Here is a 16,548-nt window from a genome sequence, read left to right on the forward strand (position 1 = left end):
AAAGCAAGCAATAATAAAAGCTAAAAGTTCCATAAATACAGGAAAAACACTGTTTCTGTTGTTTTTAATGGCGTGAAAATGTGTAACCACTGTTTTTTTAAGGTACTGAGATCGCTTGAAAACACTGAAAAAACCCAACCAGAATTTACCAAAAATAGAAACTGAAAACAGCAAAGCATAATTTTGATATAGTCTCCATTCTCCTTTTAAGAAATACATGGGTGATGGATCAAAAGTATCTATTCTCTTTTTACCTCAATTCCCAAAGGTACACTAGTCAACAAAAACAACTCAAAACTAACGTTGTTTTAGTTAAGCCTATAGGTAACTCATATATCTTAGCAATTGTATTTTGGCGTAAAAGAAAAACAATTTTTTTCTTGTAGTCAAGAACATGTTTAATTAAATAATTTATGGAAACAACTGTACAAGGTATCTTCAACATAGCAAGCCATTCTCTGGATGCCTGGTAACTTGCTATTGGTCATAATTACAAACAACAGTAGGAAAAACACAAATCTTTTAAACATTCTCAGAATTAACAAACATACAAGGAATACTTCTATAGAAAAAGGAAGCAGCAACTGTCTGAGGGAGGTGTATAATTGTCAACTCTTAAGTAGCTAGGAGAAGGAATGATGCACATTATAAAGGAGAGACAACATCTCTATTTCCACTCTCGCAACATATCATTGCGCACTGCAGCCCACTGGCATGTTTTGTGATGTACATCATGTACTGTGTGATGATGTGATATAAGCACTGGTTGAGCCATTCATAGAGTCTACTCTACTCTAACCACCTAACGTGTTCAATTTAAGCACAGAGTAATCATATGGTACTCCTATGTACTTGGATCAAGAATTCTCTTTGCACCCCCTGTCGTTTGTGCTAGTTGTGTGCTAATGGAGGTTCTGAACTGTAAAATTGTGGCAAATCAGTCAATAGAGAAGGTATTGCCTGTGATGAGCAATGTAGTGTACGTTTTGGCACTAGGGATGTGTCCTCTTAGGCGGGACAAGTTTGATATGAATGCAATGGACAGACTGGAGATCAAGCTCCACTTATAAATTGCCTATGGGCATAGGGAACAATAAATGAAGTTCATGAGATGGTAATATTATGATAAAAGATCAGGATACAAGGGAAGTTGTAAAGTACAGTTTTCCTTGACTTGATGCCAAAGTGGCACTTGAAATATGATGAGAGGGTGAATATTATAGAGATTTGTTTTGGCGGCCCATTTTATATGAAAATGTGATCACTGTATTTGCTGACTGAACAGATTCAGGGAGTTTGGCCCCCACTATAAATGCCATGGCCACCGAAACTGCCCTACAATATCAATGGGGATTGTTTAAGAGAACAGTGCCCTGCGGTAAACAGAAACAGGTTACGAATCCAGGGACATTTCGCTAGTTTTCCTATACGATTGGGGTACAAACTCCAGATTAGCTTTCCAAGTTACATTTTCTTTTATTTTCTCTGCTGATGTTGTTTTCATTGTTCTTCATTCTCTCCCCTCACTCCTTTTTTCTTTGCACATAAACACAAAACAATACCGGTTTGGTCCTTAAATTCTTCTCTACCTTCATTGAGAACACATTGTTTTTGCCGCTTCCCATCATATTTTTAGCATTGTCAAATATCACAGTTCACATGGCATACAAAAAATATTGATCATAGTAATAAATACACTTCTTAACTGAACAACTTAAGTATTAAAGTTATTTATGAACACAGTCACCACAAGAAAAGGATGTTGACTGGTAATGTGCTGAGTGTACAGTGGAGGTCCTGGAGTAGTCTTCAGTAAGAAGGTGCACCTGGAGCAAATGCTATTATTACACCTTCTGCAGATTGTTACAAACATGCTGTACCGTTGCAGCAAAATCATTTTGCAACCTACTAGAAATAATGGGAGTTGCACAGGAACATCACTTAATCACATACATATCAATGTGCAAAAGTTGCAATAGTTAAACATGGTTGTAGGGTTGTTAAATATCCTGAGCTAACTTTCTGTAATGCTAGACGCTAACTTGTGATAAAAAAAGGGCTAAGATTTGTAGAACAATGGTAGCATTAACAAGAATACTTCCCTTGTCATTCAGTCACCCATCTCTAGGAAATTGGAATGGCACCGGAACTAACAATAGACCCAATTTGTCAGTCTGCCTTCTCAATACTCCTCTATTCATGTACCTTTCTCTCTAATACCATGTGACCTCAGAATAAAGGAGAGGTTGTAATAGAAATAAATCTAGCAACTTCTTTGAACTCGCTGCATTTGTTACAGGGTAAATTCAATACACATACTTCTGCAGTTCCCAAATTGTAGAAATCTTGATCTATCTACAGAGCTTGGAAATTACCAGGTGAACTGGGAGTGATGGAGATGTCTGGGTAAATTTCTAGTGTCAACTATAAAAAAAACATCTGAAGCTAACTTACCATCATCAAAAAAGAAACAATCAGATTCAGTATGTTGCTTCCTGAAATAGTCTCCATATCAGGGACGTAATTCTAGGCACAGTTTGAAACACATGATATTAGCTGTTGTGATGACCTAATCAGCAGCACTACTTTTTTAAGGTCCTGTACATTTAAATGTTCCACTCAAACTACTCTTTGTTCTATTCTTTGTATGACATCAACACACATGAACACTCAATATTTCTTATAGACTGATTACTGTGTTTGATGTCATATATGGGTGCGGGAGAGTTTACTAGGAAATTCTGAAGATAATGTTTTACTCTAAATATTTGGAACACGGCATGCTCTAAAATCCTGCATACCTGTTTGTCCCTGAAGTCCCAATACTGGTATGCTCTCTAACTGCTGTTGCCTCAGCTCCCAACATTTAACATCAAAATCAAACAGTATCTGAAATTAAAAAAAAGCAGCACCCTCTTTGAATGAGATGATGTTCCTGTAAACTTAAAGTCTAACCCCAGTAAAATTGATTACAGTAGCAACACAGGTTATGTCTGCTTCTAGCCAAGTCCCCCTCATTTCAATGCCATGGACTATGATTGAAAAAATGTAATGATCACCAGGGTAAAAGCAAATAATGAAGAAATCCTCTGATCCATTTAGCGAAATTGAAGATAAGACAGATGGTAGCCCATACCAGAACTAATGTTTCAAAATTTGGTGACAGACAAATGGAAAAAATAGACATCACCTAATTCTGGTTATAGATCTTCTATCGCAGCACCCTCTTTGAATGAGATGGTGTTCACATAAATTTATAATCTAACCCCAGTAAAATTGATTACAGTAGCGACAAAGGTTCTATGCTTCTAGCCAAGTCTCCCTCATTTCAATGCCACTGACTATGATTGAAAAAATGTCATGATCAACAGGGTAAAAGCAAATAATGAAGAAATCCTCTGATACATTTAGCGAAATTCAAGATAAGACAGATGGTAGCCCATGCCAGAACTAATGTTTCAAAATTTGGTGACAGACAAATGGAAAAAATAGACATCACCTAATTCTGGTTATAGATCTTCTATCGCAGCACCCTCTTTGAATGAGATGGTGTTCACATAAATTTATAATCTAACCCCAGTAAAATTGATTACAGTAGCGACAAAGGTTATGTCTGCTTCTAGCCAAGTCTCCCTCATTTCAATGCCACTGACTATGATTGAAAAAATGTCATGATCAACAGGGTAAAAGCAAATAATGAAGAAATCCTCTGATACATTTAGCTAAATTTAAGATAAGACAGATGGTAGCCCATGCCAGAACTAATGTTTCATAATGTGGTGACAGGCAAATGGAAAAATAGACATCACCTAATTCTGGTTTTAGATATTCTACAATTCAAATCACTTGCTCAATTTACACAGAACCCAAAAGCAAACCAAAGAGTGCAGAGAATACAACATGTGATACAAACGTTAACAGTGTTATAGTGCAGAGAACTTAAAATGTGAAGGAAATGTGTGAACTAATGACACTAAACTACAGGGAACTACTTAGACAAGATCTCTATAAACTACTGTTAGCTCATCTCTGATGATGCAGAAAGGGACCAAAAAGCACTGCTTCACTTAAACTGACACTTGCTTGTCTCTGGGAAGGAAAACATGGTCTAATTCCTGTTCCGGTGGATGTTCAGCTGATTTGAACAATGTTGGTGACTTTCCTTACTAGCGCACATAGCTAAAAGGTGATGTAGATGCTGACATAGGTATTTTCAGTGTACTTACCCAATGCATCACATTCTACTGTTAGAATTCATAGTCACTTAGCAAGCAGGTAACATACTTTAAAGTGATCAATTTCAACTGTTTATTCAAAGGACTGAGGGGGTTATTTAGGGTTTGCCAGATGGGTTGCCAAACTGCTGTCATGGTACAGGCACAACCGGAATCAGCCCGCTGCACCCAGGCAGCATATTACAGGTTCCCTGCTACTCAAATTGGGCATTTTCACCAAAAGCGCTTCCATTGATACAGCTTAAACACTTACGGTGGAAATATATTGCAGTGTGTGATGCCATAATAAGCCGGCTGTCTGGTTATCCACCCTAAGCTGGAGGTTTGTTTCTGTAATTCACAAATAAAATGGTCCCGAGATGCTGGGTGCTTTCTCAAAGCACGTGTGGGACTTATCTAAAATGTTAATTTTCGTGACCACCATGGTTTAGAAGGCAGTTACTTACGTTAAACATTTACACAGAAAGACATTCTAAGTATGGGTTGTGGGGTTTACATCACATTGATACCAGGTGCATAGTGGCAAAGGGACCACTAGCTAAAGGTTTTCAATTGCAGAGCCAGCTGAGGCTCCATCGTCAGGAAGTTGGAAGGTTCCCTATCTCTAAATAAGGCATGGATACAGCAGGTTTGGTGGAATGGGACATCTGCTAGTTTACAATTATTGTCCTGCATCCACCAAACCACAAATTACCCACTTAATCTTTTTGATTTAAATGTAAACCACCCAGAGTAGGTGACTCCTTTATGTTACTTTATGTTATGGGAAACTGTTGTAATGTGTTATCGTACAGTTAAATTACAAGATGCAGTGCTCGCACACTTAAAAATAAACTCAGTCAGTAGGTATGGCAAAGAAAACTATCTCCATGTAAGTTTGTGACTCAAATATATAAAACCGTGGTTTCTGAAAATTATTTATATGCATCAAATTCTATTGTATGTTAATACATTTTTATATGTATATTTATCTATATATAAATATATTTTTAAATCCTTTTATAGTCAACAATTAGAGATTTTAATTTCTACCCTCTTTTTCACAAAAAGTATTAATCCAATTAGATTAGCTTTCTAACTTTTTATTGTGTAGTTCTCAGTGCCAAAGGAGTGAATAACATTGACAGACTGTGAAGGTCCACAATTTCAGAACCTATTTTTCTGACATCTTAACTAAAGACCATCAAAAATGGTTTAACAAGATGGGAAAGTACACTTCTTTTTTCAAAATTATTATTTTAATTGAACTAGGAAAAATTTGGCTGCTTTTACTTCAGAAAAATTACATTTCCCATCTCCAGATCTGAAATCTTAACTAATCATAAACTTAACATAGTTAAAGGCAGTATATAAGCGCAAGTATGAACCCATCTAGTTTTACACTCATTTTGTTTTGCTTATAACAGCTGGATGTTGGGTATGCTATGTTTGGTGAATTTTCAAGGTGTGGAAATATGCTGCTTGCTGTATTTTTTAGTAGAGAATTCAGTAGGATTTTAACCTCTTGTTTCTAAGTAAAGGTAATGAAGTGAAGAGTAAATAATAATAAGATGAAAGGGTGACCAGTAAAGAGAAATAAGACATGGTGAAACATAAGCAGATGGTGGAAATAGAAACAGAAGATGAACATAAGAAATCAAAAGTGATTGGAACTCAACAAGAGTAAATAGGTATACCAAAAGAAAAGAAAAGTGGAACTGTAGTAGAGATAAGAAAAGATAAGACTAAGGGCGAGGAGTTCAGTAATATGAGGGTAAGAAAGGGATGGATCATCTTGATAATATTAATTTGGAAATGGCAAATACAATCAATATAAATTATGTGGTTACAAAAAGTAAGACTAGAAAAACCACTTTGGTTGGGAGTGAACACGAGGGAAAAATTAGGACAAATATTAAAAATAAGGATGTAGATAGAGAAAGAGTCTGGCTTCTGGTAAAGAACAGAATTTCAGTTGCTAAAGGATTGAGGTGAAGGAAATGAAAAGGCATTTCGTTATCAGCTATACAGACAATTTGAATAGCTTTAGAATTAAAGGAGAAGTGAAAAACATAGCTTTGGTGATCCACACATGAATGGTAAAAAGACAAATAGAAGAAACAATAGAAACAAGGATGGATGAAGGGAGATGACATAGTATGGAGAAAGAAAACTGACCAAAATGGAGTGGGAATTGTCAGGTAGGTGAGAGGACATCCACTAAAGAGCAGATCCAGAGACACCAAGGGCCTCATTTATGTAAAGTGACGCATCGCTGCGTCAAAACAGCAATGCGTCACTTTTCATTGCGCCCTCCTTGCGACACCAATGATGCGTCATATTTACAATATGACGTATCATTGCGCAAGGAGTTACAGATAAGTCAGTATTTCTGACGTATCTGCATGGCGCAAAAGTGACGCATTGCTGGAGTGTCTCACAAAAGTGACGCAACTCCAGCAATGTGTCCTTTCACATGGGGTAAGCCCCATGTGAAAGGGCCTGCATCAGTCTTACGCCTGCTGTGAGGCAGGCGTAAGAAATTGACGCATTTGTGTCTTAGAAGTGGCGCAGTGAAATCTTATAGATTTCACTGCGTCACTTCTATGACCCTTTCTTGCGTCAGAACGCCCCCCTGCATACATTATACCTGGCGTAGGTATAATGTAGTGCATCTACCTTGATGCGTCACTTTGTAAATATGGTGCAACAAGGCACATTCTTTACGCTGCTGGTGCATCACAAAAAGTGACGCACCGGCGGCGTAAAAGTGACGCACGTCCTCATAAATGAGGCCCCAAGAGCACATACTTTGCTTTTGCCAACAAAAGTGCTCAACGTCTATTTTTCTGCTGTAGACCTTCAAACACCTGGTATTACATCTGAGGATGACAGTTATGACACACAGTTTTCATGCCTCCTTTTCCTTTACAGAAGCCCCAGGGATGGCAATTTCATTCAAAATCAGTATTTGTTTTTTGAGGGCGTACTTACTGAGACTTAAGAGCAGGCTCTCACTCTACAAGCACATCTTTCAGTTCTTCTACAACCTTTGGTTCTTGCATGGACCCTACAGTGACACCACTGGACCTTTGCTTTCAGGTGCTAAATTATAAAATGTAATATCAGCTTTTATCATGAGGTAAAGCTCCATGTACTCTTGAGTGTCATTTCAAATGTGTGATTTCCTGGTACCACAAGTTACTGATATGTGTATTTAACTGTAACAATTTATACTTATGTCATAGTATACTGTATTCTTTCCGTACTGGCTACTTTAATAACTGACATAATGTTATATAATGTGCCTGACTATCTATTGTGCTGTTTTTTTATCTGATAAAGTGATAACTATTTGAATCTATAGTGATATGTGTATCCAGCTTTCACAACTTTTCCAACAGAGGTGGCCAATCAGAAATCTGTGGCAAACATTAAAGAACTCTGGCTTACAACAATGGGTAGGAGTTTGCCACATCTCCCAATGAAGAATCAACAAACAACTGACGTCTCTGGAAAGCAACTCAAGAATTTGAAATAACAATCAGATGGGGGCTTCTCCTTCGCACAAGAGGATTCAGTCTTTTTCATGGTTGAAAAATACATTTAGGAGTCAGTAATGAAATAAAAGGAGGCATTCAACAAAATACTGACAGTTAAGACCAAAGGGGAAAGTTGTCCTGAAGCAGACATCCATCCAATCTTAACAGAAATCTGCGAGAGGGGGGCATAAGCAGACTTGGAAAAAGAAAGTGGCAGCTACTGAGTGTTACACACAGATAAATACGTTTTAAAGACCCAGATGGAAATATCAAGAGGGAATCCCTTAGTATTTTATGGGCACTTCTTGTCATTCCTTTATGAGAATTTGGCAGGGATGGTACTGTGGAAATGTCGTGGGGTGGGGAATCTGCAATGCCGAGACAAACAAGGAAGACATCCAATACTAATGGCTTTAGGGAAGGTGCTAAATTGCTCCCAGACAAAGCTCTTCAGGCCTGGTGGCAAATTTTCCAATGCCTCTAGAAAATATGCATATTTACTGTGTGAAGTAATGTTGTCAGTTTTAATAAAATGGTAGAGTTTATCATGCTGTTTTCTCCTGCCTCCTACACCCTTATTCCTCAGTTAACGCCCAGTGTTTTAATTAAGAGGGTATGAGCAGGATGTTGAGGAGTCTGCTGCACCAACAAAGTTATTAAAGAATAACAAAAATGATAAAACAAGGACAAGAGTTGTTAGCAAACGTGTCATTCTCTTTTGTGTCACTAATGTATAACTTCAATTTTCATTACAGGTGTTTCAAATGTACCCTTTCTTTTTGGTACGTTGTTATAAAGATTAAAAATAAATTGTGGGCACATTTTATACACCTGGGCAAGTATGTGTCTTTAAAACAGCAGTCTCCTCTACAAAGCTAATGGATCTCTGTTTGGCAGCTTCTTAAGGCAGTCTTGCTTGGAATAATATGAGGAAGTAACACCATCTGAGAGGAAATGCTAAACAGACATGTTGTCCTTTAATAACATTACCTATTGACTTATTGAACCGCTATACACTAAAAATAAAAGTCGAAAGTAGTGGGCTGTCTCCTCTTTCCAAGGTGCGGTATCATTTTGGAAGCAGGCTTTCCCCTCTTTGGCCTATAAGAGTGACTGGGAAATTGTGATGCAAGAGCATCAATGCTATTTTTTTTAAACAATCCCTTAGCAACTCCCATTAACATTCATAAAGGTTAAAGGGATGGGCCATTTGACATTCCCCAAAGCCAAGAAAGGTGTGGCGCAGAGGTCAGGGCGGCTGACTCCGGAGCACAGGGCTCATGGTTTGATCACCGGCGGCAGCTCAGCACAGTGTGATTCTGGGCAATAGCTCACTTAATCTCCCTTACGTTCCCAGCAACTTGAGACCCTTGGGGATGAGTAGTTTGCACGTTACAAATACTGGATTTAGATTTAGGATTTCAGATTTAGAGTTACTTTACAGAATCCCACCTTGTGCCCCAGGCCTTAATCTATATTGTTTGTTTTCTACTACTGTGTACCATGTATTCTATTAACAAAACAATTCACTACCAGGTTAATTGTGTCACTGCACCACAACAGGCCAGTGGGTGGAGAAGGAAGCCTGTCAATTTGTGACACTACACACCAATGAGGGGTTCGGTTTGGTGAAATAGGGTGTTGAGGAAGTGAGTTTTGACTGTGGGCTCCCAGGCTGACCACCGTCTCTGCTAGCACCCCTTTCCTTCCTGGTTGACGGTGTGCATTCGTGGCTGGGCCCCACAGCCCACTAACTGATTGTGGATAGGGAACTGCTGTATGAACGCCCCAAAAAGCTCTGTGGCATAAAAAGGTCAAGAAGAAATGGAAATTTGTCACCCTGTCCTACTCCTCAAAGTGGCTAGTGGTGACAAGTTGCAAACTGACTACTGATGGTGGGCCACAACCCATATCGAGGCTACACCAAGTGCTACAGGAGACTTTAAGATGCTCCATCATTCCGAAAGGAAGATACACTAATGCCTGGAGACAATAGCCAATTAACAAATAACTTTAACCAATAGGATTAATAGAATCCATTTTTCCCTCTTCACACAAGCCCTAAAATTGTTAGACTCTAGAATTTACCCCACTGACCTTTTGTGGCTTAATCTTGTTCTTGCCAATAGCCAATTAAAACATGACATTAACCAACAGGATTCATTTAATACATTTCCCCTTCATTCGCAGAAGCCCTAAAATTGGTAGACTGTGGGTTCTACCTCACTTACTTTTTGTAGCTTAATCTTGTCCTTATCACTTTCAGGTGCCATTTTCCTGTGTTTATGTGCTTGTCTCATGTTCCTCAATGCCCGTGTTTTACCCTAAGTGATTTTGTGTTTGTCCCCTACGAGACATCGTGCTATTTTTCCACTGGCCAGTGAATCCCTCCCTAGTGTTACACGGGCTCTTGTGTCCTGCATAAGTATAATCATAATCCTGGAAAATTAAATGTACAATCCTGTTTTCCTTCTATTTATCAAGAAAGTTAAGCAGGACAAGAAAGCCCGCTTAACTTATCAACACATTCGTTGGTGAAAAGTTTCAATTGTTTTTCTGACTAAACTTGTAGCGGAGTACTCTGCTTTCTTGATGATCTACGATTTCATGTCACTTCCCTTTCCCTCTAGAAAGAAAACTCCAGCAGACACTCACAACTTGATTCGGAGTTGGGTGGTAATGGAAAATCCTCTAATTTCTGGAAGAAGTACTAAATACAGAGGATAATCCAGTGGCTTCCTGCATCAAGTGGGTGTTATGTCTGTGGATTACTTTTAAACTATAAAATCAGCCCTCTTTTACCTTGAATATGCCTTGGTGAATCTAATCCCAAAAAGTCAAAAAGTAAGATAATTACTGGATTTCAATCATGGGAAACATAATCAGGTTCAGTCTATGTGCTTAGGTTTGTCACTGACTTGCAAAACAGAATTGCAACTATTCACTATGCTCCTCAATGGAATCTGTAAATGTGTGAAAAAAGTTGTTTTGAAATGCCAACAAACCATCACATGGATTAGGGAGATGACACAAGATAGACAGTGGGCGATGAAAAAATGATAAAAAAGCAGACGAAAGTAAATGTTAAGAATAGGAGGGAGAAACACAATTTCACTTGGTCATGGATAGTAGTTTACCATGCAAATGACATCTAGGATAGAGGTACTGAGGTTTGCTTTCTCATGTTCTCTGGACGGCTGAGAGTGAGAGGGTAGCTGGTCACTGTTTTACTACTTTTAAGATGAACATTTACTTTTCAACATCAATGAAGGGGGTCTACACCTCTTAGACCACTTGCTAAAATACCCCTAAACATAACTTTGTATAAATTTAACTGATATATTGAACTACAGTGTTTTCTAAACTCCACCTTTCCAGGAAAACAATGTAAAGTGTAGCCGCTTGTTTGAAGGCATCATTATTCAATATTAACTTTCTTATTACACATTTATTAACTCATTCCATGACAACAAATAACGTCACCACTGTAAGACAACTGGTGTAATGTTTTAGGCAGTAGATGGAAACTCAACACATTTGAAATTGGTATGTTTATCCTTAACCTATGTCCAGGTAACCGCATGAACAAAAGGCCTGGGGATCAAAAATATATTTACAAACTGCCGGCTATCCACGAGGAGTTTAACTCAATGTACTTTTTCTTCTAGTGAAATTGACTCTTGAAACTGCTAAATAGCCCATCCTAAGTAACCTGTGTGAGTACAATCGTGCTGTTGATTTTGAACCAGTTTAAAAACGTATAATCTTTTCATTCATTCTAAAAAAACGGACTTAATTAAACTGTTAATAACCTACTTACACTGTGATACTCTGGACTGCAGATTATTGACATAAGACTGGTCGCCATACACTCTATCACCGAACAGTCCCATTAAAAGCTGTAGCACTTACTAGATTTTTGATGGTTTTGGTTATGTGGGATAGACCATCAAACTGGTCTAAATTGGCCTAGATTTCAGGACAGAATTTGAGACAGCAGAGTAGAAACATCGCATGCAGATTACTATGTTCTGCCCACTCCTACCAGCCTCCTCACTGCTTTGGAATTTTCACTGAATGGTTGCAATAGTAAACACTGGCATTCAAAATTTATCACAAACAGAAATATTTCCCCAGTCCCAAAAGTAGCATCAAAAACTACAAAAAAATCCTTCACAGTTTTTTTATCCTTCTCAAGTAGTAAAAGTGCAAAAACGAATCACAAAAAAGATGGAAACCAGTATGATGCCGTGTGGTAACGGCATTGAAGCTGAATGAGCCAACTCAATCCCACAGCCCTCATGGCGGCCAGCACAAAGCCCTTCCATTTCTGCTTCTTCTTCACATAAAGCGTCCGTATGGCAGGTACATGTTTCTCAATCCTAGAGCAAGCTCCACAGGCCACACCATTCCACTTTGGAGAGAGGTCATCAGCATGTCTTTGTCCTATAAAATGTAATCAATAAAAATGCTGTACAATGCCCTTTTAAGAATTAGATTTTTTCTTATGCTTTCCCAGTCCGTGGGAAATCACTCTGAAAATGCCTGTGCTGTGTCTTGGCCCCCAGAATGCTTCAGCTTTAATCAGCTTCAGAACACTGCCAAGTTCGTGGCTGTTATTCTCTATCCAGGGAGATCAGCGGGTGAGTTGGCAATTAATTCTGTGGATACAAAATTAAACTCGACCATGGTGGAGTTTTAAGAGTCATGGCTTATTACATCATTGGTGTAAGCACCATACGTAGTCCCACGCATGCAGCCACGGAGTGGAACTTGCAAATGGAAACAACCACTAACTAATCAATGACTGATTCCGTAAGTTCTTCCCACAAAGACTGCGCAATGGGACTGAATCTCCTGTTTGATCTCACATGATCGAAGAGGCAAACTTCATGGATTTCAGGACAACTGCAAGTGTTAACACACCTTAAGGAATGTTACCAAGAGAAGTGTTAAATCATGCAAGTTCCTTCTCAGCGCAAACCTTGGAGGCTCCATTAACTGGAGTGGTAGCATGGTTCAGTAAGCAAAAGTGCATCCGTCTTTGATCTGCGGGGGCGCATTCTTAAGATTTCTGTGCATTACTGCTGTAAGTTGGTCTGGAGCTTCCCCTTTCAGAGACATTGCGCTTGACTTTGGCGGATGCAGCGGGGGGATCAAGGTTGAGGGATGGGCTGGAACGAGACTTCTTCAGTCCATCCTCATCAATCTCTGTTGAGTCAAACATGGTTTTTTCAAATGCCTCCAAGTCCTCAGTGCCGGCTTTTAGTTTGGCTCGCAGTAGCATGGCGTAGGTACCATATCGAGACTTCTACAAGATGCAACAAAAAAAAATTGATTCACTATACATATTTCTGTTTACTAAAGACACATAACTTAGCAACTAAGAGTAACTGTGACTTGAGATCTACATAGATGAACTACTAATGTAAAAGAACAGGAAACAAAATTTGAACAGGTAGAAGTAAAAGTCGGCATCCAACCCAACATATAAATAATATCAAAACTCAATAAGAGTAAATTCTGTTTGGAGCACTGAGAAAACTCTGGACAACCACACACAAATGAAGGACTTTGAAAACAATAAAATACATTCTTGGAAGAAAATCACCACACATTTTTTAGAATTGATCTGATTAATTCTCTGGGTTTCCATAATAATGTTGAAATAAATGGCAGTAAACAATCAGGAGTTACCTGATGGGGAAATGTTTTCTGAAATGGCATATCAGCACATATGGACACATTTCAGTAGTATGGGGCGGTTATCTATAAAGAACACCTCCAAGATAAAGGTTAGCTTGAACGTTCATTCTGAAGGCAGTGAAGTGGATTATAAGTTTTTCTCTGACAACTGTAGGGAGAACAAGTATAAAGGACCTCACAAGGAATTGGCGCATCATTATCCCTAGAAGAAAATTCCTTTTCAGTTGGAGTTTTAATTTATCAAATAAAACAGTGTGCCGCCTGATTACTAAAGGAAAGAAAATGTAATTACAATAAATATTACTTAAGAAAAGCATTGTATCAGTTTTGGGGGTTCATTTGGAGAAGAAGGACATGGAAGCCTAAAAGCAGGAAATTAAAAAGTGGATGTCAGCTTGAAAAATTAGGGAATCAGGAACTAAGACACACCCTCTCAAAAAAGGGTTGCTGATGGAGAAGGAGATTAAGAGCTGGGATTTGCCATGGGGAAGAAGGGAAAATAGGAGGTGGAAGCCACTTTTGAAGGTAAGAATTATTACCAACGTGAAATTCACCTCGCAGTAGGGAATTAACTTGTGGGATTCTCGGTGGAGAAGAGATGAATCTGCAGGTGGGCATCAATTCGCAGATTAAGCTAATTACCACGTGGGACCCAACCCAGAAAAAACAGGAAATCAACAGGCCGGACACACTCAGAGAACTCAAGAACTGCCAAGTGGAGTAAAGAAAGGAAATTTACAATTGACATGCGCCAGGCTGGAAAAAAGTTGGGCACGCTGAGTAGCCTATGAAAAAACAAGAATTGAAGAAAAGTGTAGCCTGCCTGAAATAATTAATATTTTTGGAGTGCGACTCTGGGTAGCATTTAGAAAAGTAATTAGGATTGGCCTGATGCAGAACAGCCATCAAGCATAGGACAGCAGTGTTTAAATATTTGTGCCGATTGAGCCATTATCAAAATCACACAGCTTACCTCAAATTCCAAGTATATTTCCCTCTGCTTAAACTCATCAGACTCTTTTCCTTTAAGCTTTTTATCTGGAGGGCAGGTGCGATGCTCCACCAAATCTGTAGACATAGACTTGAATTTGGTTTCATGGGTTTTCACTTGTTCTTCCTAGAAGATGGAATGTACATTTTATTTGTTCAGCTGTCAATTTCCTACATCTTAAAAACTCTTTATTGGAACAATTTTAGCAAAGCAATAAATATAGTCCTCTACGCTTTGGTACACCTATGAGGTGAATCACTTCTTTAATTAACAGTAAAGTCCCAGAGAAAACACAAATTATCGCACTTGCATCAATAGTCTACCAAACCTTAAACAACTATCTTACCCAGAAGATGTTTACTGATTTACTAAGTTGATAGGTGAGGGATATGTTGTGAAGTCTTCTAGTTCGCCCTTAGGCAAGTTCATTCCAACAGTTACAACGAGTAGCATTTTTAAAACGTAAATTCTGTGTGTGTGCAGTCACATGGACAAGCGCAGTTTACCTGTGAAAGTCTTGTGGTGGCACTGGGCAAAAGGGGACGACTGAACTTCTTGTGTGAGCCTATTGCCGCAGGGAAGGGAGGAGCAGAAAACATGGCAGCCACAACATTGATGCGCGTAATCCATGAGTGCATCTGCTCTGTATTCCTGAAAACAAACAAACAGAATCGTTTAACAAAGCAGCACATTATGTAGCAGCATTCAGGCGCACAGTTTAAAAAAGTAGAAACACATATATCTTAACTCAAATACCACAGTGTCTTTAACTACCTTGTCCGTCACTGCCATCTACAATCTCTTATCAAATACATGATGGATTTTGGCCTTCAAAATATTTCATTACTTTTGTGCTGTTAATACCCATTTCATACATTGCTTTTTGATTAAATATTATAAGCTGCCACTGGTAACCTCAAATAAAATATAAATAAACCGAAAAAGTGACAACAACGAAACTTATGGAAAAACAATTACTCATAGCTCAGAAGAAGGAGGAAAGTTCTGAAAATAAATGCCCACAAATGGTGGAACAATTTGACAGAAATCGGAAATAAGGAAGTCGTGTCAGTCTCCTTAAAATAGAAGCTGTGTGGCATAAGAATATTGGGGCATATTATCAAGAACAGGCGATTAAATTATCGCCGCTTTATCGGCAGGAAACTGCCGCTAAAGCGGCGATAATGGGCTTGATAATATGTCCTTGTGAATTCCCATAGCAGCCCAGGTTAACACCAGATCCTGGTCTGCTATGAGAATTCACAAGGGCCTATTATTAAGCTCATTATCGCCGCTTTAGCGGCAGTTTCCTGCCGATAAAGCTGCGATAATTTTATCGCTTGTTCTTGATAATATGCCCCATTGTGTTTTGATGGGGCATGTATTTGGGAGCTGAACCCTACGGTAATTAGCAATTAATCATGGATGGATTAAGAAATGGTCAGTCTGATACAAAAGGCCATCATGAATATCAGGCCTGGGTATGTAATGTGGCAAAGGCCTTCCCTCCAGGTTTAGCCTCAAGCAGGTGAGTTATCTTATAGAGATCAGACCGTAATGGGCATAAATTGGAAACTATCTACTTGTAAGGAGTTCAAAGGCTTTCAACGAGCATTACGCCTTAATTCTCTTGTCATCATCACCAGTAATGAATAGATTAACATGTCGGACATAGGAAATAGGGTTTAAACTTCTGAGTCATGACAAGGCATTCTCATAATTTTGAAACATGAAATCTCTATTTGTTTAAATGTTCTTATCTGGAAATTATGGGGTACTTGGAAGTTCACTTTGTTAGCAGTTTTTACATCTAGATGATATATTCCATATAAGTGCCCTGATATAGGCCCAGGTAACTTTGTAACCCCTCACCTATATTCTTCCCTACATTACACTTATAACGGTTTACAGGGACTGACCTTTTACCTAGATACAACACTGCATTCAGAACGTGGGTTTTCCCTAGTTCGAAATCTCATACATTATGCATGAGGATTCTTGGAAGCACAGCAGGACTACCATCTTCAGTATAATATCTATGTATAAAGTTCATGCCCGATGTCATCCTACGTCCGACACAGTTATACAGCGAGGT

At 38.7% G+C, this 16,548-nt stretch overlaps 1 protein-coding gene across 2 annotated transcripts in view; it reads right to left on the bottom strand.

The window, feature by feature from the left end:
- Window positions 1-372: 372 nt before the first annotated feature.
- The window catches only part of PSD (pleckstrin and Sec7 domain containing), a 656,537-nt gene continuing 640,361 nt past the window's right edge, over window positions 373-16,548 (bottom strand). For both annotated transcript variants that reach the window (XM_078643048.1, XM_078643049.1), the window contains 3 exons: window positions 14,960-15,104; window positions 14,436-14,579; window positions 373-13,067 (listed from right to left, as the gene is read on the bottom strand). In XM_078643048.1, coding sequence (XP_078499174.1) covers window positions 12,822-13,067; window positions 14,436-14,579; window positions 14,960-15,104 — 535 coding nt within the window. In that variant the 3' untranslated portion in view covers window positions 373-12,821. The remainder of the gene's footprint in view (window positions 13,068-14,435; window positions 14,580-14,959; window positions 15,105-16,548) is intronic.

The sequence above is a fragment of the Lissotriton helveticus genome, chromosome 5_1 (assembly GCF_964261635.1).
Source record: "Lissotriton helveticus chromosome 5_1, aLisHel1.1, whole genome shotgun sequence".
Taxonomy (NCBI): domain Eukaryota; kingdom Metazoa; phylum Chordata; class Amphibia; order Caudata; family Salamandridae; genus Lissotriton; species Lissotriton helveticus.